This window comes from Delphinapterus leucas, chromosome 4 (assembly GCF_059928025.1).
Source record: "Delphinapterus leucas isolate spDelLeu-1000000601 "Yukka" chromosome 4, BTC_Dleu_Yukka2, whole genome shotgun sequence".
Classification (NCBI taxonomy): Eukaryota; Metazoa; Chordata; class Mammalia; order Artiodactyla; family Monodontidae; genus Delphinapterus; species Delphinapterus leucas.
Window position 1 is genome coordinate 95,326,785 of NC_143132.1, and position 26,483 is coordinate 95,353,267.

Consider the following 26,483-nt stretch of genomic DNA (forward strand, 5'->3'; position numbering starts at 1 on the left):
GCAGTCCAGTGGTTAAGACTCTGCACTTCAAATGCAGGGGGTGTGGATTCGATCCCTGGTTGGGGAACTAAGATCTCACATGCCATGCGGCACGGCCAAAAATATAAAAAATATATATATATATAAAAATAGATCCCTGTGATGTAGTTGTTTTCAGTAGAGTAACTAGAAGAAGACTTCCTCTGGTGAAGCCAAAGCTTGGAATTAAACTTGTATCTTAAACCTCTTTGTTCAGATTAGGACTAAGAAATACAGTTTGGGGTCAGTGAAACAATTTTTGAGCCTAATGCATAACCCTAGGTGTGGACAAAGCCTGATGTATGAATAACCACAGGGGGCATCATGCTGCACAGGGTGATTTCAGAGGTGCTGGAAGCCCTTGTGATTATGAAAGTATCCTGAGACATTAATAAGTTGAAGATTAATTTCTGTGCCTTTTATTAAAAAATAAAGAATCCTGATGAGAGAACAGATTCAAGTCTATCAGCCATTTCCCACCTTAGTATGAATTAGTTTTTTAGAATTGTCATAAATGTAGGTTGTACAAGAGGAAGAAGAAGTCATGGCAAAAATATGAGCTTCACTGATCACTTGTCCTGGGAGCATGACAAAAGGGTAGATTAGGAAGACCAAGCAGAAAGGAAGATTTGGGGGTTCTTTGAAGATTCGTTTTAACTACTTTGTAGTTTTACTGTGGATCAGAGAAGAAGCTATACTTTAATCTTTCTACTTCTTCTTTGGCATCAGATCCTATACTTTTTTCTGTTCACTATTCTTAGGAATGTAGCCTGTCACCAGGAGACAGCTTGACAATATACTGACTTTCAAAACCCTTTATTCATTCACTCAGCGTATATTTATTGAATACCCACTATGCAAAAGGAATTAGCCAAGCTCTATCTGTATGTGCAGTTTTCATCTAGAAAGTCCATTTGCGACCCCGTCAAAGTTAAATGGTTTGCTACTGTGTGTTTGGTTGTCCATTTGAGCCAGAGTGTATCCCAGCCTCAGAAACTGATGTCAGCATTTTGGGCTCTCACGTGCTGTAGGTACTTTCAGCCTAGAGGGCATGTTTAGAATAAAAGATGACTTGAAGGCCACTGGGCTTTGTTAGGTTTTCTATCACAAAAGCCCTTTCTTTAAAATAAAGACAAAATGCAAAAGAGTATAGTTTGGTTTTATTACAAATATTTGATTATTTCTTAATTATTTATTATTTTATTTGTCTACAATGTCTTTAGAAACTGCTATAATTTTTTTTTAAAACTGGAGAAATTCAATAAAATAAGAGTCTCTGTGGAAAGTAGTCTGAAGAGCTCATGCTTTTTTTTGCAGTCTGGTTTTGTCTGATAATCTACTGGGCACAGTAAGTAACTGACTGAAAATAACCCCTATCCTAAGGAGGAGTGCCGGAATCTCATTTGCCTGGTGTGTTCACTTTCCCGTAGAGGCCCTTCCTTTCTTGTTTTCAGAAAATCTGTCAAAACACTTCAAACAAAAGGAAAGGTTTCATTCTCCTGATAAGTACGTGGGGCAATAATGAAAGCTTTCTCATTTAATAATAAGCATTCAAAAGACTTGAAATTAATAAAACTGTTCAAAATTCCTAGGCTGTTAAAATTGTTATTTTTTTAAACTTGAATTTCATTTCAGTTGGATGGGATTTGCCAAGTATTTGATAGTCCTATGTATTTATTGCTTTAACAGAACCACTCACTAAAGAAAGTTCTCCATGGCCAAAAGCCCATTCATAGGGAATTGGCTGAATAAAGACTGGCACATCTGTCCACTGGAATATTACGCAGCCATTTGAACAATGAGGTAGTGTATATGTTGAAGTTGGGCAGATCCCAAGATACGGTGTTAGGTACACAAAGCAACTTACAGTATAGTACACACAATAGACTCTTATTCTCCCCTACCCCATGGATAAATGGCATGTGGATGGAGAACTTAAACTTTTTATTTTCTGTCCTGTTCTAATTTTTCACACCATAAATGGTCATGCTTTCATAGTGGTTTAGTCAAGTAAAGGAAGTACAGTGACATGGCATATCCCCTCAACCCCACCACTCATCCTCTGGCCCAATCTGTGCTAATATCATTTGTTATTCACCTAAACTCTGTTTATGAGACTATGCACACAGGTGCTGTGGACCATTTAAAGTCATAGGTGTCTCCTGCAGGGTTTGGGTCAGTATTGTGCTCTGGCTGTAGAGCAAATACTCATTCTCCAGTGTTATGGGTGATCGGCTTTATTCAGGCAGAATGAAAAGAGCCCCTGTAGGTAAGAGGGTCGACTGGAGATAAAGTGAGCAACCTGACTAGTCAGGGGGGCATCACCAAGATGTATGTGGGGTGTCACGTAAGAGCATGATACTCACATCGCAGAATGAGGTCTACCTCTCAAATGAGACCTGGCCTCTGTCCACTGAAATTTCAACAAAGGTCTCATGCCCACGCGGTAAGAAGGAAGGATGATACACACACCGTTACTATTACGAGCGGAAACAAACTTCTATTAAACATATTTCTCATGCTCCATGTTCACACCCACCTACACAGCATTCCTTAGTCAGACATATCACCACCTCCTCTGGGCTCCAGGCTGATCCCCAGGTGAAGAGAATAAGCTATTCTTCCAGTATTTTCCCTCTGGTCAGATAACAAATGTAGTTGAACAAGGGACTCTGTGGGAAATGGGATTATGAATAACTACTTGTGCTTGATTATCCTCAGTCACCCTGAACTCATCACCCGGTTCTGTTTATATGTAATGTAGTATATAAGTATACGGCATAGGGAATTAAGTCAGCGTTTTGAAGTTGGACAGGACTGGTTTAAAATGTAGACTTCATCTCCTTGCACTCTATTCCTTCAGGGAAGTTATTTAACCTTTCTGAGTCTCTGTGGGAATAACGATTGTATATTACAACGTTATATTAGAATAAAGTGAGCTAACATATGTAAAGGAATTAATTCAATGCCAATTTGCTAAGTACTCAATATACGATAGTTAATATTTGTGTTTATGTGTCATGTGAAGGTACTGCCATTTGGAGCCATTTTGACCTAAAAAACCCCCCAGCAATATCATAGGATTTGAACTGCCTGTTTTTCATTATACACCTCTAATTGTCTGCTTACATTGAGCCAGAATCTGTTTCTCTATAACTTCTATCTCTAGATTAAGGTGCTGCCCTTAGGGACCCATACAATAAATTCAATTTCCTTTTTCCAGCTGGAACATTTCCAAAAAGTGAATAAAGAATAAATTACATGACAAAAGACTAATTTCTGGTCTTGGTAAAATGGCTGATTTCTTGGTCTTGGTAAATTAAAACTTGGTAGAATCCACTGCACCGGTTATGCCTGGTATGAAGCTATTGTCTGTCAACTCTAGACCATCTTGCTACCCTCTGCTGTGGGATGATGGGGCCAGGATTCAGCTAACCCCATTTCTGCCTGTCCCTCTGGCTTGACTGCAAGGCTGGAGAAGGAAGGACACTCCCTTTCCTGTTTGCTTCCCCTGAGCTTCCTGTTTGCTCCTGCATCCTCCCAGCAACTTCTTTGAGTACCAGGGCTCCTTGTCAGCTTACCTGACTCAAGTTTGCTGGTTGAACTGCCAGTCAGTGATAACTGGACCTCAGGATCTGTCTGTGCCACTATTTGTTAAATACCCACTATAGACACTGCGTTGTGTTATGAACTTTGCAGATATTATCTTACTGAATTCTCGATCAACCCTGCAAGATAGGTGTTCTCTTTGGGCTACAGGTGAGGAGGTGGGCTCAGAGGAGTCGAGGGGCTCGCCCCAGCTCTGCTGGCTGCGCAGCATGTGTTCTTTCTGCCGCTTGGCGCACGCTGGGGCTCTGCTCCTGCCCTTGCCTCTCCTTCCTTGTGTGGCTGAGCACAAGGAAGTGTTATTTTCTTCAAAAAGTGAAGTGTTCTTTTCTTCACTTGCTGAGCAGCCTAGCCCCAAGAGGAATGCTCTATCATTACGTTCAAGTTGCCTTCGTGCCAGCTGGCTCCTCACCAGCCAGAAGTTGCGTGCTTGCCTCTGCCTTCTCAGAGGCACTAGAATTTGTCTCTGTTCTGTTTGTAATGCACACAGGACTGGGCTATTAATCATGCCACAGGCCAGGCTGCACAGCACCTCTAGAATAATGAATTACCCAGCTCCTGCCAAAATGAGTCCCACCACGGCCACGAAGGAAACTTATCTCTCCCCGACTCTCTCCTCATCTTGTTCCTCCCACTTCCCTCTCTCATCTCCTGTGATCTGTCTTGACAGTTGTAATTGGAACATTTTCTCCCATATTTAAGTTCTGAAGTGTCTCTGGGACTTGCTAATGTATCCAAAGGCTTGAACAAGGCCCGTCAAGGACGTTTATTGCTTTCTAGCATGGGCAGTTAAGCGTAGCTTACAAGCAGCTCTGGGTATATAGGGCCAGGAATATAGATGTTCCTTTTGGAAAACAAGAGAATCCCAGGGGGGAAAAATGATCTTAATGATGATATCAAATGAAGGCTTAAAGAAGAAGTAATTTCTGGCTTGGGCACGTGACAAAGGATGCACAGGAGTTGGGATGCTGTGACCTTTGGTTTGAAGGGGTTGTTTGGGAGGTTTGGGGAAAGCAGCCTAAGAGAGGATCTGAGATGCTGTGTACTGAATAAAGGAAACATCTCTCTTCACTAACCCTTCCCTCTTCCTGTGGGATAAATCCAGGACCACCTAACGACTGGGACCTCTCTTTTTCCTTACTGTTGAAATACGCTTTCTCAAATTATTGCTCTATACATATTATCACTAAGAAATGCTTTTAGCTGTACTTATGTTTCTTATGTCACCGGGATTCTGGAGGCAGGCAGTCCAGGGTTGGTGTGGTGGCTCGCTGATGTCAAAACCCAGGCTCCTACCTTTCTGCCCTGTCATCATTAATTTGTTGACTTATTGCCTCAGGGTTGCAAGATGGTTGCTGTAGCTCCAGGTAGCATGTTTTTATTCAAGGCACTAAGAAGTAGGGAAGAGGTGTCAAGACACCAGCTATATTTGTCACTTATTTCAGGAAAAGCAAAAGCTCTTACAGAAGCTCCTAGAAGATGTTTGCCTGGGTCTCATGAGGTCACATCCTTAACTGCCATCCTTAGCTGCAGGGAAATCTGGATAAACAAGTTTAGCTTTCCTATACTCTGAAATGGAGGCAGCAAGGGCAATGAGGGCTGAAATGCCTGTTGGGTTAGCCAACAAACAGTACTGGCCACAACCAAGTAGAGGGAAATCAAAGAAGACTAAACTGGGCAGGCAAAGGCAGTCTCACCTCACAGTAGAGGAGAAGAAAATGATTAATATTCTTGAGCCCACTCTATGCCAAGTTTTGTGCTAGGCGGCATACCTACATGCATACATGCCACAGTTGAAAGCTAAGCTCTGAGCAGTCTTCTGGATGCGGTTCAGTTGGGAACCTGGACTTGAATCCAGGTCTGTCTGACTTGAAAGCCTATTCATGCTCCCTTTAGGAAACCTGAGCACTGGTTTGGGGTGTGCCTCATGGAATCTCAGCACCTTCATTTGAGTGGCCACACCTTCAATTACCTGTAGACAAAGTAGGAATCTGAAGCAATTATTTTATGGGCCCCAAAAGGTTTTTTTAAGTGAATTCTCAGGTCCTTACAGTGTGATGATAGTTAAAAAAAGAACTAGCCTGGGAGGCAGGAGACCAAGCTCTGATTAAAACTTGGTGCTGAGTTGCTCTGTGATCTTGGATAAGTCATTTTTTTCTCATCTGGGAAATGAAAGGTTGGACTAGATGATCTACAAAAGGTCTAACAGCCTTAAGACACTTAGGTTTTGCTCCTTTCTCTCATGCATCTTTCAAGTGTTCATTATTTCAACAAGTATTTATTAAGTGCCTACTATGTGCCAGGCACTGTTCTGGTACTGTGGACCAGTCAACAAAGCAAAGATCCCTGCCCTTGTGGACTTCATGTTCTAGAGTGTGTGCGTGTGTGTGTGTGTGTGTGTTGGGGACAGGGACACAAACAATGAACAAAAAATGTAATAAATTAGTGACAAGTCAGTTACACAGTTGTCAGAAGATGACCAGTTCTCTGGGGAACAAAAGTGGGAAAGGGGAAGGGATCTGGCAGTGCTGGGAGAGAGGTTCAGTGGTCCTCACTGAGAACACAGCATCTGAGCAAAGACTTTATGGAGGGGAGGCAGTCAGCCAGCTCATAATTGGGCTTTGGTCCCACAGGCAGAGCGAGTACCAGGAGTTTGCCTGAGTTTCCTGAGCATTTTCTTCCCCTGTCTGAGGACCGGCCTGGAGCCTTTCTCATCCCGGTTCCATCATTTCCTTTCAGCTGTGTTGGCTTTCAAACCAGCTCAAGCTTCCTAGACTTAAAGGCCATTTAAATTTGACTTTGCTATGGCAAGTAGGTGCATAGAGCCTGGCCACCACCTTCATAATTTGCACCTCGGTTCACACTGCAGAAACACTCGGTTCCTCGAGATGTTGGGAAGGTGGTGGGAGAACTACCAAGGCCTGGAGTCTTATCAAAACAGCCCAACCCCCCAGTTCCAGACTGTTCTTGCTGCATTTCTCGTTGAATACTTCCTGCACACTAGTGACTCAGGGTTTTCATCATGTTCCCCAATGATTGTCTGTGTCAGTCAACCATAACGTTCCAGGTACAAGAGAGCTGTGTGGTCATCTTTACCAGTTACTGCTTCTGAGCCAGCCTGTGATGGGCGGCCTGGGCTTTCCCCATTAGCGGCAGAAGGAACCGCAGTGAGCAAGGCCAGCAGCCTGCGGGAAGACTCAGCCATTTGCTGGGCTGTGCTGACTTTGTGTGTGTGTGTTCAGTGACAACTTTGAATACACTTGAAATGGAAGAAAGAGAAAGGACAACAGTTGACTCCTTGAGTCGCGTTCTATGCAGAGAAGTTACTTAGAATCTGTGGACAGTGGTTTTGCACAGGTGCATTGTTATCCCCATTTGGACTGAGAACCTTTATGAACTGTAATATTTATGTGGACAGGTTGATGGCTTGTGAATTAAAGAATCCCCCCTTGGTCCTAGTGTGGGGTTAGCGTGTGCCCCAGCCGCCTGCTCTAAGGTAGATCGCACTTTAGGCAAGAGTCTAGACCCCATAGAAAGCCCCCTCTAGGTTGTATGGGCCACGGTCCAAATACTGAACAAGGCTGGGTATCACCCACTGGATATTGAGAAGTTTGGTCCTAGGGAATGGCTCAGGGTGGATTTCATAGTTCTCTTCCAGTTACATATCCTTTCTGTGTGGCCTTTACATTTGTTTGATGGGAATAGCAAGGGAACTTAACTTTGATCTCTGAAATCTGAGTGAGGTTACCAGTGAGGGTTGGGAATTATGTACAAAATACAGGATACATTTAAAATGAAAGGCGGGTGAAAGGCTTCCTCAGGACTGTGGGCCATTGAACTGAATTTTACATGTGTTTTCTTATGGTTTTCCCATCTTTTGATTTGTTTCCCTCCTATGCACTATTTAGAAACTACTGAGCCATGGACACAGAGTAGGGGAGAAGCATAGTGCTAGAAATGGAGATTGCACAGGTTGAGGTGGAGACATTAGCCTAGAAAATTCTGATAAGAGCATAAAAGTCAGTCTGAGAATAAGAAAGACGATAAGGGTATAGGATTTCTATTTTACTTATTTGTCTACTTACAAGATAAAAGATATTGTTTGTTCAGTCAACAAATATATCAAACACCTACTACTACTGTGGCCGGCTCTATTCTAAGCACTGAGATACAGCAGTAAACACCACCATCCAAAAGCTTCCCTGTCCGCATCTTGCTTGGTTAAATGATATGAAATTGCTGTTTCTGTAGGTTAAAAACAATTGATTATAAATGCAATATGATCTAGCATTTACTGTATGATCCAGCCATTCCACTCCTAGGTTTTTACTCAAAAGAAGTAAGAGCATGCATCCAAACAGAGACTTGTACCTGAGTATTTGTAGCAGATTTATTTTTAATGGCCTTGACTGGAAGCAACCCAAATGTCCATCAACAAGTGAATGGATAAACAAATTGTAGTACATCCATATGATGGAGCACTACTCGGCAGTAAGAAGGACTGAAGGACTGATACACGCGGCAATATGGATGGACCTTAAATGCATTGTGCTAAGTGAAAGAAACCAGAGGATTTCATTTTATACAACACTTTAGAAGATGCAAACTAATCCATAGTAACAGGAAGCAGATCATTGGTTGCCTTGGAACAGGAACTGGGGTTGGGGACAGGAAGGGCAGGAGGGAGAGACTGCAAAGGGGCAAGTGGGACCTTTTGGGGTGATGGATGTGTTTGCTGTCTTGATTGTGGTGATGGTTTCACAGGTGTATACACACATCAAACACTTTCAAATAGTACACTTTGAATATGCACAGTTAATTACATGCAAGTTATACCTCAATGAAGGTGTTAAAAACAGTTGAACAGCAAAAACAATTTCATATGTTTCAATCAATAGATAAATGTTAGTGATAAATTCATGTTTGAAACCTTATATTCATTTTTCATACCTGGATTGAAAAAACTCACCATGTGTCAGGCACCGTGAAAGTTATTATCGATGGAAAGCGAATGAGGCTGTTCCTGCTTTTACGCTTAGCGGGCAAAATCAGTTTGTAAAGAGACAGCTGGACAGCTTTCCCACAGGCAGTTCTGAAGCAATTACCAGGTTTAACCAAGTTATCCTCTGTTGACTGCATTTACGCATGTGTCTGTGCCTTCCTTCTTTTTCAGAGTGACTTGTGGTCTTTGGGAATCACCGCCATCGAGATGGCAGAAGGTGCTCCCCGTAAGTACCTTCCTCTGGGTGAAATCTGTTACTGGTCTGCCCTGCAGGTACTGACGCTTCCTTGCCAGGAGCTGCAGTAGCTTTATTTCTGCTACACCAAGCCCTGCATGGACTCAAGCTGGCATATTGAGAAAGCAGAGTCATCTTAAATCAACCAGGAATCCATTCATTTCAGAGGGGTGTGAGGATCTTGTGTTTGTGAGGGGGAACAAGAAAGCAAAGGGAAGCAAACTTCGAGAGTCTAATCTGTTTACAGATCTGGTGTGTGGTTTATTCTTGAGCTACTCTTCACCTGTAGTAAAACTGCGACCAAGGCACAAAGGCTGTAAACGCCAACGTAATAAAAATTCACAGCCGATTTTCAGTGCGTGGGTTATGTGGACACTTGCACTCCATTTCTCTCACTCCTATTAAAATACCGCTGTTTAGAGTTTTAGATTTCCCTGCTTATTGGAGGCAGAGTGGCCAGGGTTCTGCCTACCTGGAGAACCTCTCCAATTCCTGGAGATCTTGAGCACAGACCCCACAGAGAATCTCCCCAGCCCTGTGGTCACCACGAGCATGCATCTCAGAGACTCCACGCAGGAAGTGCAACTGACCAGGGGCAGCTGTTGCCATGACACCGAGGCTGCACCTCCCGAGGGCCACTCCGCACCAGTGACCGAGCGTGGCAGGGATATAAGGCAGACCCTTTCCTGGAAGACAGGGATTCCTTAGAAGGCAGCTTTCACTCCTTAGTTTCCCTCCTTGGTTTCCTTAGAGTGTGGGACAGCCTAGCACACTCCACCTACTTTTTCTCCCTCCCAGCACACTTCATAGCAATCTGACAACTCTCCCAGCCTTCCCTCACTCCCTCTCTGTTCAGACAAGAATTTCCCCCAGTAATATCCTCTCATGTTTAATACCACCTTGGTGTCTGCTTTCCAGAGGACGCGGACCAAAGCAGGCCTCCTGTTTGTATGACGGGTCATTGTGCTCATATGACCTTTTACCCTCAAGTTATCACAGTTTTCTTATTTCTCATTCCAGAGTTGGTAGAATTCACCTGTAGCATGACTGGAGTGTTTATTGACAAAATCCCCTCATCCACAATGCTAATAGGCATTTATGATTCAGAAAAATAATACTGGCAGTCTTGAAACCGTATCGTCATTCTTAATGAGTAGTAGAGAGGGCTAAAAATAAATTTCCACCCACCGAATCCTTTAGCTTTCGGGGAGAATATGTTCTTATTCTAGGCACAAAGGAAAAGATACTCCCAGATGAAAAGTAAACTAGTGAAATATTCTGATTAAGATAAGAATGTATGAGTGTTTTCACTAAATGTCATCTTCACAATTTGAGATATTTTTATCTCTTCTGCCAGACTTCCTTTGCTTTCATCCTCTGGTCTTCCTGGGGCCATTGACCAAAACAAAACCCCCCAAAAACCCATCATGAAAAGCCATTCAAAGTGTTTGGAAATACAGATAGAAAGGTGTTCTGGTCTAGTGCTTTATACTCCAAAAATCCATGAAGGTAACATTGCATTTCCAGCATCTAAGAAATAGACAGTGGATTATCGAATACCTTTTATTTTATGATTTGGGATTTTACTAATTAAAAATAACTTACTATCTCCATTGTAGTTGTTATCTTGATGTTGTTTACTTGGAGTCTTAGATGGTTATTGATAGTAAAGCAAAGGTTGTTGAGCCTCTAACTTGTTGTCCTTAAAAATGAAGTGAAAAGTAGACATGTTAACAATCTCTAATTGAAATGTGCTGGATTATATGAGACTCCTATAATCAGCTCATTTAACTGCTCACCAAACGGAAGCTTTATGATCTTCTGACGCCACTCACTGGTCATGCCTGGACTCAGGGAGCCATTTGGCAGCATTAGCAGCACAGCTAGGACGGGCTTGGCCTGGGTTTGGCCCCCTAACCCGAGCTGGCCCTTGTTTTGGTCTCTTGCAGCTCTGTGTGACATGCACCCCATGAGAGCCCTCTTTCTCATCCCTCGGAACCCAGCGCCTCGGCTGAAGTCTAAGAAGTGGTGAGTTTGGTCTTCAGTGTTTTACAGGTCTAAGAGCAGGGTTTTCTTGATTCTCTTTTGGATGAGCTCAAATCCTTAGGTCCTGCTGACAAGATTAGACGGATATGTACTAAGACTCGGTGAGTGATTATGATGTTATTCATCTTAAAGTACATATTGAGGACCTGCTATTTGCACAGTAAGACCTTATCTTCACACCTTCAAGGTAAGGAGGTATTAGCTAAAATGGGTAGCAGAACCCAAGTAATAACATGGAAGTGCTTTGATTTATTACTCTGAGTAATATCTTTCCTGGTAGCGCAGAGCATCTCATCAGAACGGGTGATAGTTTGGAGTCAGCCCATTAGATTGGCTGACGTTCTTCTGTTCCTTAAGACATTGACTCCGTAAATGTATATACGCGCTCGGTAGTATGCGAGATGATTTTACTGCTCTGTGCGTGAGCATCTGTAATTTTTATTTTTGCTATTGCTTTCTCTTTACGGCAGGTGATACTGGCTTCTTACTTGGGGAAGTGATATAACTTTCCATCTAATAAACTAATTCACATAAAAAGTGACTTAATTTAAAGAAAAATGCTAAGCGAATACTTGTATGGGTGGTGAAGTGTAGGGTAAAAATTGTGTTGGTAGCGTATGATTGACTAGAGTTTGGGAACAGAGTTCTGCAGGTTAGGCCAGGAGCTGGACTTTTGACTATTTTGTGCACTTACATCAGGGCCTTTGTATCTTGTCATTCTGTGACAAAAAATTCATTGCTCCTCCCCTTCCCCCTGTGGATATGGTATATCCTTCTTGGTACATTCTCAGTTCTGATTCCCTTTGCCCTGGGCACAATTCCTGGACCATTTATGACCTCCTACCCTTTTCTAGAGACATATTCTAGGCAGCTTGAGCCTGAAGGGACAAGACTCTTCTGCCCCTTTTCTTTTTTCTTTTTCTTTTTTTTTAAAATAAATTTATTTATTTTTATTTTTGGCTGCGTTGGATCTTCGTTGCTGTGTGTGGGCTTCCTCTAGTTGTGGCGAGCGGGGGCTACTCTTCGTTGCGGTGTGTGGGCTTCTCATTGTGGTGGCTTCTCTTGTTGTGGAGCACGGGCTCTAGGCATGCGGGCTCAGTAGTTGTGGTTCTCGGGCTCTAGAGCACAGGCTCAGTAGTTGTGGCGCACGGGCTTAGTTGCTCCACGGCATGTGGGATCCTCCTGGACCAGGGCTCGAACCCGTGTCCCCTGCATTGGCAGGTGGATTCCTAACCACTGCACCACCAAGGAAGCCCCTCTTCTGCCCCCCTTTTCATACCACTTCGTGATCAGGTCCTTGACCGAGGCCCTCATGTTTCTCATGCACCCACCCACAGTCTCATCCTCCACTATACGAGAGCAATCTTAATTAATACCATCATCCAGGAATGACATAGCGACCCTGGTTGAACAAGAGAAAGGCACAGAGAGAGGGAAAGGAAACAGCCAGAAGAGACGACAGCCTCGGAGTTGGTTGCCGAGGGCTGCACAGGAAGAGAGTGAGAGTTGCTATTGGTAACGAGGAGGCAGAGCATCCCTCCTCCCCTCTCCGGAGGGTCACTGTGGTGTGAGACAATCACTCTCTCCCCAGCAACAGCCTTCCATTGGGCACCACACAGCACGTGATCCACAGGCGCCCAGAGGCACTGCTTCCTCCCTTCTCTCTGGAACAGACTCCTGGGGAGGAGGTGGCTCGGTTCTGTTCCTTGGAAGTGCCAGTGGCGCTGTGAAGCCCTCCGCTAGCTTTCTGCTTGTGCTTCATGCCAGGCCCCCCGGGAAGCGGGTGGGAGGGCTGCAGAGTCCAGTGGGCTTCACCTGCCCTGTGCCCTCCCTTCCCCCTCTGCCTTCACTGCTGCTGGGCAAAACGACCATCCACACGTCTGCTGTTTGTCTGGCACGGCGTGGCCACACACCTCATTTCAGAAGTATTTGTGTTGATTGCCAACTTTAAAAAACCTGGCGGTGGAGCAGTCCGTGGAGATTTCTGACCTTTTTTGACAAAGGTGCAGCAATACTGTCCTGCCCAGTGGTTCCTGCTCCCTTTTAAGGTGAGAGCTTGTGCTTCTGCCCCAGTCACTGCCTCTCCCAACCCAGAAGCTGGTATCTGTTGGTCACCCCACTTGTCCTGTTTCCTTCTTACCCCTGGTCTGCACCGCCCTTTGTGTGACCCGTCTGGTCCCCAGAAGAGTGAGTGACTGGCCCCGGCACTACAGTTTCTGCATTCATTGACCTTGCTCCAAAAAGGGCATACCCTGCACTGACCTCGTCTGAGAAATACAGACCTGGGGAGAAATACAGGCTAACTTCTCTGCTGTAAACCTTTGGCAATGAGAGCTAATTGTGATAATGCTGTAGGGAGCTGGATCCATCCAGGAACAGTGAGACCAGGAAGGAAGGAGACCAGGCCACCTTCATCTCACCAGCCTAAGCCAGTTACAAGCAGGAGCCCCACACTGCTAGGCAGGGGATGGGAGAATGACTTGACTGTTGGAGAGCAAGTGGGAAAAACAAAAGCCCTGGTAAAATACCGTTTTTCACTCAGAACCCAGCCTTTATAAAGATAGCTGTGCAGCCTCGGGCCACAGGACACTTGGTGTGGCTCGAATTTCTCGCAATAGGATTCCAGTGTTTAAGTGAAAATACTTAGGCACCTCAGAGTACTTGTCTTGAACGACCAGGTCCAAAGTGATTTAAAATAGAATCGGGTTTGAGAGGAAGTGAACTATTTCTGTCTGTTTTCCTTTTCCTTCTTTCCCTCCTCCCCCATCAAAAGAAACAAAACTCTGAAATGTTCTTTTATATCCAGCTCTTCTCTACTTAAATGAGTTATCCGATGAAGTATACTGTTCCTAGTGTATATTCCAGCATATGACCAAAGGGGGCGCCATTGTGGCAGAGACGGCAGTGAACTCTTCATTATAAGCATTCATTCAGCTGAGGGTCATTTCCAAGGAACTTGACTGAGTCTACAACATACAAGGCATATGTATGTTGTAGACTCAGCAACTTATATGTATGTATGTGTATTTAAGTTATATATATATTTAAACTATACATGTAAAGTATATATTTAATCTTTTTATATATTTTTTATTGAATGAAGGAGTCTTTAAATTCTGTAGTGCTTTACGATTTTCAAAAGTTTCACACACATGATTTTGTATAGTCCCATAATAACCCTTTTTTTTCTTAACCACAGCCCTGCCAGACAGATGCTCTGAGTCCTCATTTTATGGGTGAGAGTCTGAGGCTTAGGTAGGTTATCCTCCTTGCACTAGGCTGTACAGTCTTCGTTTGCCAAGTCTGTAACCCATATTCTTTCTACTGTACCATTTGACCTCTTAAAGTTCAAGGTTAAAGTGGTAGAGAAGGAGCTGTACTCGTCCCTAAGTGTGAGCACTTGTTCCTTGAGCCTTAACATTAGGGAAACAAAGGCAGTCACACTGTTTTCCCCTTTTGTTATGGGAGGAAAGGAGAGCATCCCTGCAGCAAGAGCCGGGCCCTTCCTCCCCCATCAGCGTAGTGAGGAGAGGCCTCGGGCTAAGGAAGTCCTGTGGTCAGGGCTCCAGTCATTGTTCACGTGGCTCAGACCTTTGATTAGGCCTCCAGGGAGGGTTACAACCTGAGTTGAATCAGAGGAGAAGAAGGATGCTCTCACCATCTGTCTCCATGTCAACAAATGACCCAGTGTGGTGGGATTCCCATGTTCCCCTCCTGTCTCTACTCCTGCTCTGTGTGTAGTTGGATTCAACCCACATGGGTAACCATCCCCTTCAAAAGATTTCCTCTCCCTTCTCTTCCCACCGTGCTCACCCCGGCTCCCCTGCCCTCACACATATACTCCATGCCGTAGCTTCCCTCCAGGGGTCTCTGGAGAAGGATGGAAATGACTCTGTTCCTGTGAAAGATGGTCAGTCTTGTCCTTTTCACATGCCCTTTAAATGTGAAGATTCCACACAAGCAGCACTCGATTGAACTCATCAGAAAAGTCCTAACTGCTTATCACTGGAAAGAGGTATAAGATTCCCGGTCCAAGCCACTCATGCTCCAGATGGAGACTGGAGGCCTGGTATGGTTAACTGGCTTATCCTGAGTCCCCGGTTCATGGCAACCTGGAACCCCAGCCTTCTGCTTTTACTCCAGAGCTTACAACCATTTCTGTTATTTTATGAAACACCAGTTCTGATTCTTGCTGCGTTATCAAGCACTTTTGTTTTCGAAATGACAGTGCTCTTGGGCGGGGGGGAGACTGTAAATAAAATAATGATAATAGAAAGGAAATATCAGAAAATACTTCAAATAGACTGAATTTACTACTAGTAGTGTGACTTTGGACTTTATTGAAATCAAAACAAAAGTTATTACACAAACTTTTTTAAAATTAACCTTTTTTGGCAGTCTCCTTAGAGATAATAATGATCCTGGTGGCTTTTCCTGCTAATGCATCTAATCCTAGTGTATGTAAAATAATTCCCTTAAAGAACTCTATACTATTTGGTTCAACCCAAGTGGGGAAAATCACCTTCAAATTTCTGCTCATAGCCCTCAAGGCAGATCCTCCTGTTCTTTAAGCCTGGTAGTGGTCAGAGATGCTGGGACATTGTCATCATAGTAATAGTAATAATAATAACAATCATAGCAAACACACATACAGCATTTATGATGTAACAGGCCCGGTTCTAACTCATTTAATCATCACAACAGTCTTTTGAGATAAGTACTAACAGTATCCCCATTTGCAGCCAGGGAAACTGAGGCACAGAAAAGTTAAGGGATCTGCCTAAAATCGCACAGTTAGTAAATGATGGAAACTGAAAGAGAGAAAAAGAGTAGTTCTGGGCAAGTGCAAATTTTAAAGATCAAATTGCACGTAGGGAGCCTGAAGATTACCAAAAACTTTGAGCCCAGCTCACTAAAACATTATAGTGATTAATGTCATAATCGTTCAGGCATTTTTAAATCCTCTAACACAGTTTAATACATAAACAGGAAAAATCTGGGAAGATAAAGTGTTCGGTGACACTGGTATTAGAAGAACTAGTATCTCAGACTGTAAGTACCAGTCACTAACATTTATCTCTCGGTGCCAACCCTTGGGAAATTAGTATTACTGATCTTGAGCTTTTTTTTTTAAAGTGACAGAACTAAATTACCAGCAGCCAGGACTGAAACAATAAAGTTATAGAAATGTACTTTAAACCCATTAGGCCTCCCGGCAAAGAGTCAGGTGATGCTTAATGTAGGTGAAGTATTTTTACTTTTAATTAAGCATGCAATTAAGCATATTGATTCTTTGGTCACACTAACTTAAATGGAGACAATGAATCTTTCTTTGAAGATTTGTTTTAAGTAGCATTATTTCCTCTTCACTGAGAACCATTTGCAGATGACATGGGATGGACTGCCAGCTTTGTAGTTCTACACGTCTTGGCCCATCCTTTGGGCCCCCAAATATTCTCTTGAATATTTCTTGAGGTTCCTTCTCACCAGGAGAGATAATGGAAAAAAGACTCTGCTATAGGGCTTCCCTGGTGGCGCAGTGGTTGAGAGTCCGCCTGCCGATGCAGGGGACGCGGGTTCGTGCCCCAGTCCGCGAAGATCCCACATGCCGCGGAGCGGCTGGGCCCGTGAGCCATGGCTGCTGAGCCTGCGCGTCCGGAGCCTGTGCTCCGCAACGGGAGAGGCCACAACAGGGAGAGGCCCAAGTACTGCAAAAAAACAAACAAAACAAAGAAAACCTCTGCTATAGCTGCTCCTGTTAAACTCCCTGAACACTCTCTCATCCCGGAGATGTCTCTGACTTTTGTGAGGTGTCAGTATCGGGGAAGGGAATGTACAGTCTATTAAGTCTGGATCTCTTCTTAAATTGGTTATGATTTCTTTTATTTATCATCCCCTAATGAATAGTTGCCCTCTATAAAGAACAAACTTTTTCTTCCAAGTTGCAAGCAGAAAAAAAAGAACTTCCATTTGCATTCCTCGTGAATATTTAATAGCTTTCTGTCTTCATTTGTTTTTGTTTTCACCTTTTTAATGCTGATTTTCTACCTAGAAGAGTACTATGTGGAGTTTGTCTATTTCTTTATGCAGGTTAACCTTATTCTTTTCATTTTATTCCTTAGGACAGTCCATTATTTCATTATGGTTTTTTGTTTATTTTTTTTGCAAAGTCCCTCCTTAGATGATATCACATTAGTGCTTCCACAGATTAATCCAATGGATAGAAAGAAAGTGTATGAAGTGATATCTTCTCTCTAAGCCTTCATCTCTGTCCCTCAGAAGCACGCATTTGAAGCCACATTACAGCTCTCGTCCAGAATTCTCACCCGATAACCATCCACGCATTCATCTGTTTGTCAAACACGTAGTGTGCTCGTGATAGGAAGGTGACTCAGGCAGCTCCCAACTCTGGGGAGAATTTCCAGTGTCAGGGAGGCAGGGCTACACGCTGAAGGACTTAGAGGGAGATGCTTATAATGTCCATCCTACTGTTCCTATGTCTAGTCCTCAGTGTTTCCAATCCTGATTCATCCTGAGCTGACCTTCAGGTGACCTTTACTTCTATGTAAAATAATTTAAAAGCTTGAACATAGCCTGGAAATTTAAGGAGGAAAAAATACCAGTAGTTGAGTACTACTTTAAAAACATGGAGTAAGGTGAAAAACTGCTTTGACCGGGGCAGAAATGGAGAGTGGTACGTATAGCAGTGCCCTCTCCCATTTGAATCTTGAAGAACACGCTCACCATTGTGTTCTGTGTGGTGAGGACACCTTTCAGACCTGAAGGATATATATATACAGAGCCCACTGGGAAGTTTGGGGAAGCTTGCGGAAGCTTGCTTCGGGGATCTGCTCCTGTTCCACAGGAGGGCAACAGAGTGCGCAAAATGGATTCATTCCTGAGCAGGGTTGGGCCACGAGGAGGGTGAGCAGGGTTCCTCCAAGGTCTCCAAGGGTGATGTGCCCTGCTGACAGTGGGGCACCTCGGAAAGGCATGCTGTAGAGTCGTGAGCTTAATTATTTATGATGCTGGACAATTTCTTGGAACTTTCAGACAGAACATGCATGCCCAACTCATGAATCATAGCTCAAGTCATCATTAGTATCTACCACGCTATGGACTTGTGCCCTATTCGCGGGTATCTCTCACAGCTTTCCCCTGCCCCTGTGCGTCTCTGGAACAGGGTTTATCTCTGAGGAAATGGTGCCTTTCTAGAAAGAGATAAATTTGCTTCTGGGTATGAACTTAGTCCCTATAAGTTAAGTTTCCAAGCCTGTGGATTTATAGCAAACATACACATACATCCTGTTCTTATTCATTAGAAAACAAAGTTCAAAAGTGATTCAAAACTGCCAGTTAAAAAATTTGCCTAATGTTCATTTTACCATATAAGAATCCTGCTCATTCCTACATAATGTACTCCCCCTTACCTGTCCAACCCTGGTTTTACTTTTCCCAGCTTGCATTTTCTGCCACATTTAGAGAACTCACCTCAGTGTCCCCTGACATATAGTATGCTCAATCCCAGCCTTAGTTTTTCTCTGATTTTCTACTTCCCTGAACTATCCTTTCCCAAGAGTGATTTTTCTCCTAATTCTTTAAGACCCAGCTCTGGTTCCCTCATTCCAATAGACCTTCCAGGTGTGATTCTTATCGGGGTCTTTCTCTTCTCTGGTGCCTGTTGGTCTTCTGTGTGATACTATGTATAAACTGTGCAAAAATGCTTTCGTGCTATAACTACCATACACTGCCTGAATTGTGTGTTGATGGCAATGATGCCTTTGAACCCCATTGTGCCTAATAAAGAGCTAGACCAACTTTGTGATTGGTTGATCCCTAAAGTTTGCTTTTCTTTGGATTGTCTTTTAATCTATGGGTTCACCTCTTCTGTTTGGCAGGTCAAAAAAATTCCAGTCCTTTATTGAGAGCTGTTTGGTAAAGAATCACAGCCAGCGACCAGCAACAGAACAACTTATGAAGCATCCATTTATACGAGACCAACCGAATGAACGACAGGTCCGCATTCAGCTCAAGGACCATATTGATAGAACAAAGAAGAAGCGAGGAGAGAAAGGTGAGACACACGTTTGTATTTCAGCAAGGGAAACAAAAGACCAAGTGAGTCATGGGCTCTTGAGGTATTGGAAGGGCGGTGGGGATTTCAAATAGGCCTGCATTGTTCTGTAGTGTGAAGGGCTGCCTCTGAGATCACAGCCTGCGGGCAACACTAGGGGGGAGGCTGCTGAAATGGAATCTTTCGTGAAAGAATAGAACCTCGGGAAATATTACCTTTTCCAGGCACTGAACAGAAAGTCATGTTGAGTGATACTATGAAGTGGTTTAATACGACAAGTGATTTTCTTAATTCTAATGAATATTCATGTTTCGAAGACTCAACATCTACAGAAGACAGGCAACCTTAAAAAAATAAACCCATCTAGTTGACATTTTTCAGTACTGGCACTCTTCACCATTTAAGTTTTCGTGCTCTGAGACTCATTTCTAATTTAGTTATTTGGAAGTCAGAATGACTTTTATTACAGTCAAAGCGATATAAAAGAAGTTGCCAAGCTGCTATATGAAACATCACATTTTCTTCTTTATAGATTCAAAACCTCTTTTCTCTTATGACTCTAGCTGTTAGACTATACTACCTTTTCGCTGCATCACTGGAAAAGACATGAGCCCAAACTTGGGGCCCTGGGACTGTGCCCAAGTTGTTTGAATAGAGACTCAAAATTCCTTAACTAGCATCCTGACCAAGGTGAAAACTCACGTGGTCTGGGGCAGGTTTTATGACTTAGTTGGGTAGGGAGGTAGGGAAGGTTGAGGATGGGAAGGAAAGGGGGGGATGCAGAGAACAGACAAGGTGAGAGCTCCCTGGTGGGAGGAGGAGGGGGCAGCTGGCCAGGCTGACAGTGAGGGGGCGATAGAGGGCTGGCCAGGTGAGCACTGAGCATGCGGGGTGGGGGTGGGGGCAGGTAGAGAGCAGAGGGGGAGGCCAGGGACCGAGGGTGAGAGGTACATGGTGATGTGCTTGGCTCTACTTCTGTACTCTCCATCTTTCTCCTCTGTTCTTCACGATCTAGACGGAACGGGGAGGGTGGTGGGCAGCACAGAAGAGAGGGTGCGCTCCTTTTATTTGAACTTCGCCTCTTCTTTGCCTCTGCAGTTAATATCTTCAGGTGGCAAGGTATGAGCAGGGTCCTAGAGGTGGGGTGGTGAGCCCTGTAGGGGTCAGGACTGGGCAGAGGTAAGCTCAGCAGAAGCTAAGGGAGGAGAAATCCTCAGTGAAGCTTCAAGGGAAGAGTTCCTTCTTTGCAGCCGGCCTCGGGGGCGCAGGAAAATGTGTGATCAGGTTAGACTCAGGAACGGGAGGTTATGAAGCTAATCCAAAAAGGAGGCTCATCTTCAGTCGTTAGCGGATGGAGAGGGATGAGGTATCAATCAGGGCCCAAGGAGTTGGGAGGGCAGCCCAAGCTGGAGGAACTAAGCTGGAGAGAAATAGGTGAGTCAGGTCAAAAAGTGCCGGGACTGATTTTTCAACTGCTACTTATTAATAGTGGTCTTGGGCCCCTCCATGAAGTCAGACTTTTAAAGGGAAGAGTTTAGTATTAATCAACTATACTCCAATATGAAATAAAAAGTTTAAAAAATAAAAAATTTAAAAATAAAGATAAAGGGAATAGTTTAGGGTAGTGTGTCAGACATGCAGCCCATTAAAGGCCAACTTCTCTAAAAAGAAAATTTATTTTCCTGTAGGTATATAGAATAGGTTAAGTACTCGGACTCTTCTTTTCAGACTCAAATTCTGAGTTCAAATTCTACTTCTACCCCTTAATGGTTATGTGAACTTCACCCCAGTTTTCTCATCTTTAAAATAGGAATGGGGGTATAATTAGAATTAGTATTGTCTGGCATTTTTACAAAGATCAAATGAGATGATACATGTAAAATGCTTAACACAATGTCTGGCACATAGATGTACTGAATAAATGTAAGCTATCCTTATTTAGACAATTCTTATTGACCTACAGTTTTTCAGTACCGTTCAGGGTTACTTTCTGAGATCATGTGACCTCTGCCTCTGACCTGTGAGTAAGAGTGGGTAAAGCTTGTGACTTGGATTATTTTCACATTTTGGGGGCACAAACTCTAGAATGTGACTTAGAACTCACCACCCCATGAAAGCAGACTATTTTTAATGTGTTCCCTCTCTGCAGGGTAAAGAGTAAGATCCTTGGGAGTAGGCTTACTTGAGAGTTGCATGATGATTTAAGGAACCTCATTCTGTTTAGGCTTCGAGCCACCAGCAGCCTTCTTTTTTGTCTGCTCCCCAAGAAGGAGTGTTGCTCAAAATGAGACTTCATTCCAGTTGCTCGGTTTGATTAAATGACTTAACTTGCTCCTTCTAATATTTTTTCATTCTCTTAGTAGCTCTAAGACCAGCTTCTGGTAGAATCAAAAATTTTTAATGTGCATTGCTTTGTGATTTTTTTTAACCTGACATTATTTTTTCCTTCAGATATGTTGATACATTGCTAATTTAAGCCACTAATATAAAAGCAATCACGCTGGATTCTGGTGAAGTATTATAGTTGAGGAGATTGACAAATGAAATTTTTACCCTAGAGAGGAGAAATAATTAGATTAATTGTGTGCTTCTTTTCCTTGCTATAATTTACTTTACTAGATAAAATTTCTGCATTTTACTTTGAACTCTGTTGATTCATTTAAGGAAAGTTTGGAATATTAAACTTTCAATGTGGAATACTGAAACACTTTATGAAGGTTCTTTACATTTTCATAAAATAATACTTTTTAAAAAGTAACCTGAAAACTTCATACTTATCTAAACATGTGAAGCTAATTTTTACATGGTTTTTAAAAATACTCTTGAAGTCATCGTGCTATGGCTTCCTTTCATCATCCCTTTAATGGCTAAATAGTATGGAAAGCAAAATGTGTTTATGATCAAATTCCATAGTTCTCATCATGTGACTGCTGCCTCCTGGTGGTAACATAGCCAAATTGCAATTTCAGTTTCTTTTCGGGGGTGTACAAATGTCTTAAAAGTTGTAATTACTAACACATAGCTATCAAGGGACGATAGCCCTGTGACAACCTCCCTGCTTAAAATGAAAAGCTCCTCCAAAGTCTCCCCATTGCCTATGGAAAAGTCCTCAGCGTGGTATATATAAAGATCATTAAGCTACATCAGACCTGCTGGGCTTTCTCACTCCATCTGCTTTCTCACACCAGCCACTCACAACTCAGTATTTCCTGAACATTCATGCACTATAATACTGTTAGCCTTACTCAGGTGGTTATGTTGCTTAGAATGCCCCTTTCCCAGCACTTTCAGCTGCCATCTGCCTAAAAAAGGGCTACTGATCTTCCAAGGTCCAGCTCATTTCTTCCTCAAAGACTTCACTGTTCCCTTCCCCCATTATGACCCATGGACTTAGCTGCTTTTTTGTTTGATATCTCATTGCTTTTTTTACGTAATTCTATTTAGTATATAATGCGTTGGAAAGAATGCTAATTATAAAGTTGGAAAAATTCTGGATTGAATTCTGAATCCAAATCTCAGATTTATTGGTAATATTACTAAACTGCTTATAATCTTTGCTTGCAAAACGGGTATTATGTTAAAGGATTGTTATGAGAAGTACATGAGAGAACATAAGTATCTAGCATAGTGACCAGCATGGGCGATACCCAATAAAAATTAGTTCTCTTTCTTCATAATCATGGAGATTCTGATTATTTACTTATCTATCTTGACCATTAGATTCTAATCTCCTCCGAAGCAAAGACTCGATGTTGTTCATTATGGCATGTTAACTTGCTTAATATATTAGGGAATTAAATGAATGTCCCCAGTGGGTCATTTAACTCTATATTTTTAATAGCACACGTTGTCAAAAGTTTCTGTCTGGTATTAAGATATCTAAAGGCAATTCGTGAGTCTATGTAAGTCATAATAAAGTCATAATAAAATTCCTCCATAAAAAATGATTACTCCTTGTCAGTAAGTTAACAGTGGCCCAATAAAAGATTGGGTTAGGTGGTCCTATAATGGGAGTTAACACAAACTGAGAAGTTATGTTTCAGCTCCTTGTCTTCACTTTCATGTGAATGCCGGGCATTAGGGAGAGAATCTAGAGTCGGCTGGGGCAGTCTTGGATGTTAATTCCATGTGCTTGAATCCAGCTGGTGGGCCCTGTTGGATCACAAGTCAGGAGGCCTGGAGCCTGTGCCAGGTCAGCATTAAGGACAACTCTTTGGGCCCCAGCTTGCTTATACATAAAGTGAGGGCATGAGCCTCACCGAGCTGTAGCGTCTTCTGCACACTAATATTCTGTGGGTCTCTCTAGATGAGATGGAGTATGAATACAGCGGGAGCGAGGAAGAGGAGGAGGAGAATGACTCAGGAGAGCCCAGGTAGGCGAGCAAGAGCTCTCTTCTCAGTTTCACGTTTTGCACTGTGGTTGTGTGACATTCACGTCCTTTTGATTCATAGGTTCATTTTTAAGAATCCAGCAGGGTGGTCTTATTTAATTTATTGCCCACAGATGTACTCATTAATTTGGGAAAATTTCCCTAGGTAGACTCTTACAAGAACATGGAAATCAGGATATTCTTTATCTTGTCTTTCAAGATTTATTTCTTTGTTTCCTCGCCTGTGTAACATGTAGAATGGGTAGAAGGCAATTATCTGGGTAATACAGGTCTAAAAGTGCCTAAAACTGCAACTCTCTGGAGACCAAAGTGGTATTTTTGGACTTGAGTTATCCAGTCCATTACTTCATACCTTTGAGACATTTAGGTGGCCACTGTCCTCGTCACATGGCGTGTGTTTTCAACACAGCCTAATCCAAGAGGAAACAGTTTCCAGGAAATCAGATTACACTCTAGAGGTGAACCCTAAATAGAAACTTCCACTCCCATTCCTCTTGTCATACGTTGGCCCCCAGAATCAAGTGCTGCTTTATTAGCATCATCCCTATGTTTTGAATGTCACTTGACTTCGATTCTGACTTTCTTCTAGTCTGTGTTCATAAGTAATTAATGCCAGTGTGCTCACACTGCCAGGATTTCTCTTTTGTAAGAGAATCCAGCTGATGGCAGTTTGGTGAACAAGGGGCGTGGGCACGCACACCAGGGCGGATGCACTGTACATGGGAAGTGAGATTACTGGGGGAAATGCACAGAGCAGAAGGGTCATTGGGGTATATGGGTCCCCATCCTCTAGCCATCCAAGGAAGGGACCCAGTACTCAATAAGGAGCAGTTCTTGTACGACTGAGGCAGAGCTTCTGAACCAGGGAAGGGGCCAGTTCAGCCACTGCTGCTAGAATAAGCTAGTGCACTCCTTTTTCTGAGCTAATTCAGACCTACCAAGCTGGATTATTGCTAAAACTACTGGAAGAGGATGGGATTGAGGTTACAGGGCCATCAGTTTTTCTCTCTTCACCTGTTGCGGGAATTTACAAGGTCAAAGACTGAAAGAGAAGTCTTTCCTTCTATCTGGACACTTAATATGTTTTCTTCCCCTCGTTTAGCTGCATAAATATGGTGACTGCCAAGTAGTGACATGGAAAATGAACATCCTTGTAAAGCAAAGGACCAAATGCCTTGTTTTCAGAGTCGTACGCTATTTTCCCAAAGCTCACCCAGACAGACATGTCAGCCCTTCTGATCACTCTCCATGGAGCTGAGAACCTCACCTTAACTAACACTTGCTAAACCGCATGTTTGGAGTCACTTAGTGGATGACCTAGCCATCTCTTAACATTTCTATAATTGTCACATGTCTTTATATCACATCGAAGATTATGTTCCTAGTCCTGTTTTCTGGACACATCTAATTAATTTTCATGAAACCCTGTAAAATAGAAAGGGATAGTGGTTATCTCATTATAGAAATGAGGTAACAGCCCAACAGTAGCAATCAGCTCACACACTGAGTTAATGATTCGGTCATTAATACATCTCGGGTCGCCTGACATTGATTCAACATCAGTTAATATTAATGGATCGTCCTCATGTGCATGGGAAGCTGGGTTCCCTAAGCCCCACCACCTTTGCACAGACCACGTGGCCTGAGTAGATAAGCCCCTCCTTTGGGGGGTTGTTTAAAGTTCTACACAAAGGCTGTTGGTTTTAAAGGAGGCATATTAGTAGAATCCAAGCACTGTCTATGAACCACGCCTTTTGATGTCATTTTATGGCAGTATCTCACATAGCACGCTACCCACTCTCCAAGACAGAATGATCCCCTTGTCAACCACCAAACCTGCTCCTCCCCTTTCATTCCCCATCCCAGTTTGCGTCACCACCACAGCCCAGACGCCAAGAGAAAACCTGCAAGTCATCCCTCACTCCACACATTAGATCCATCAACAGGTTTCGTTGACTCTCTCCCCAGATGCCTCCTCCATCCCTACCTCCCCGACCTGGTTAGTCTCTACCCCAGAGCCACTGTAGTAGCAGCCCAACTGGTGACCCTGGTTGCCCTTGTACCCACTGCAGAACATCATTTATTCAGCTGCTAGACAAATCTGATCGTGTTACTCTCCTGTTAATAAGCTTTCCACGTGTGGCTTCCCCAGCTTCATGCTTTACCCTCTCTGCTCTGTCTCTGACTTCCTCTTGTACCCCTCTCCCTCTCATTTGCTCTGCTCTGGGAAGACTGCCTGGGCTTCAGACCCTCAAAAAGGCCACCCCTGTTGCCACGATAAGCCTCTAAACTTGCTTTTCCTCCTGCCTGAAAGGTTCTTCCCCTACCTCCTCGTGTGACAGAGCATCATTTGGGGCCTATCTCCACTATCAGCTTCTGGGAGAGGTCTTCCCCGATGACCCCATCTCAAGCAGAACCCTCATCCTAGCCCCAGTGCCTTGCCACTGTCCGTTTTAAACTCTTACACTTTTTTGTCTTCTATAGAGCCTATTAATATCTGAAATTATGCTATTTGTAATACTTTGTCTGCCTGTCTAATTATTTGCCTGTCTCTCTTCCCCACAAGAAAATAACTAGAGGGAGAATTTGTTTAGCTACCGCTGTATCCACTAGAGCCTATTATAGTGCCTGCCACATAGTAGGTACTCAATAATTATTTAATGGATTTATTTCAAGGGGAAGCTGCCAGAAAGATTAAAAGGGCTAGGTCTGTATGAGTAAGTAGGAACCATTTCCCTCCTCCTTGCTGGGCTGCAAGCAGAACCAAGGAGTCTGTAGCTTTGTGCTGTTCAAGGAGGTGATGTGGGTGAAGACGATGTACCCATCCAAGTAGAGCAAGCTCCCTCACCGCTCCAGATTATTCATTTTTATTCGCTGGCTTAGCTCTTGCCTTTCTTAAAAGTGAAAATAAGCTGGCCTGGGGCTCAGGGCTTGCGTACTCACTACAGCTTTTAGAAATAGAGAGCGAGGGAGTGGTGTGGACGGTCCGGGAGAGAGGTGATGACTTCAGGCATGTGACGTCTCTGCGGCGATGGAGCGGCATAGGCATGCAGTAGTCACACTGAAGGGGAGGCTGGACGCGCGTCTGTTACGTGGGCTCTGTTTCTTTTG

The 26,483-nt window shown here is 43.4% G+C and overlaps 1 protein-coding gene across 6 annotated transcripts in view; it reads left to right on the top strand.

The window, feature by feature from the left end:
- Positions 1 to 26,483, top strand: part of TNIK (TRAF2 and NCK interacting kinase) — a 410,885-nt gene that overhangs the window by 287,918 nt on the left and 96,484 nt on the right. For all 6 annotated transcript variants that reach the window (XM_089910873.1, XM_089910872.1, XM_022572342.2 and 3 more), the window contains exons 8-11: positions 8,798 to 8,852; positions 10,811 to 10,889; positions 18,806 to 18,981; positions 23,288 to 23,354. In XM_089910873.1, coding sequence (XP_089766999.1) covers positions 8,798 to 8,852; positions 10,811 to 10,889; positions 18,806 to 18,981; positions 23,288 to 23,354 — 377 coding nt within the window. The remainder of the gene's footprint in view (positions 1 to 8,797; positions 8,853 to 10,810; positions 10,890 to 18,805; positions 18,982 to 23,287; positions 23,355 to 26,483) is intronic.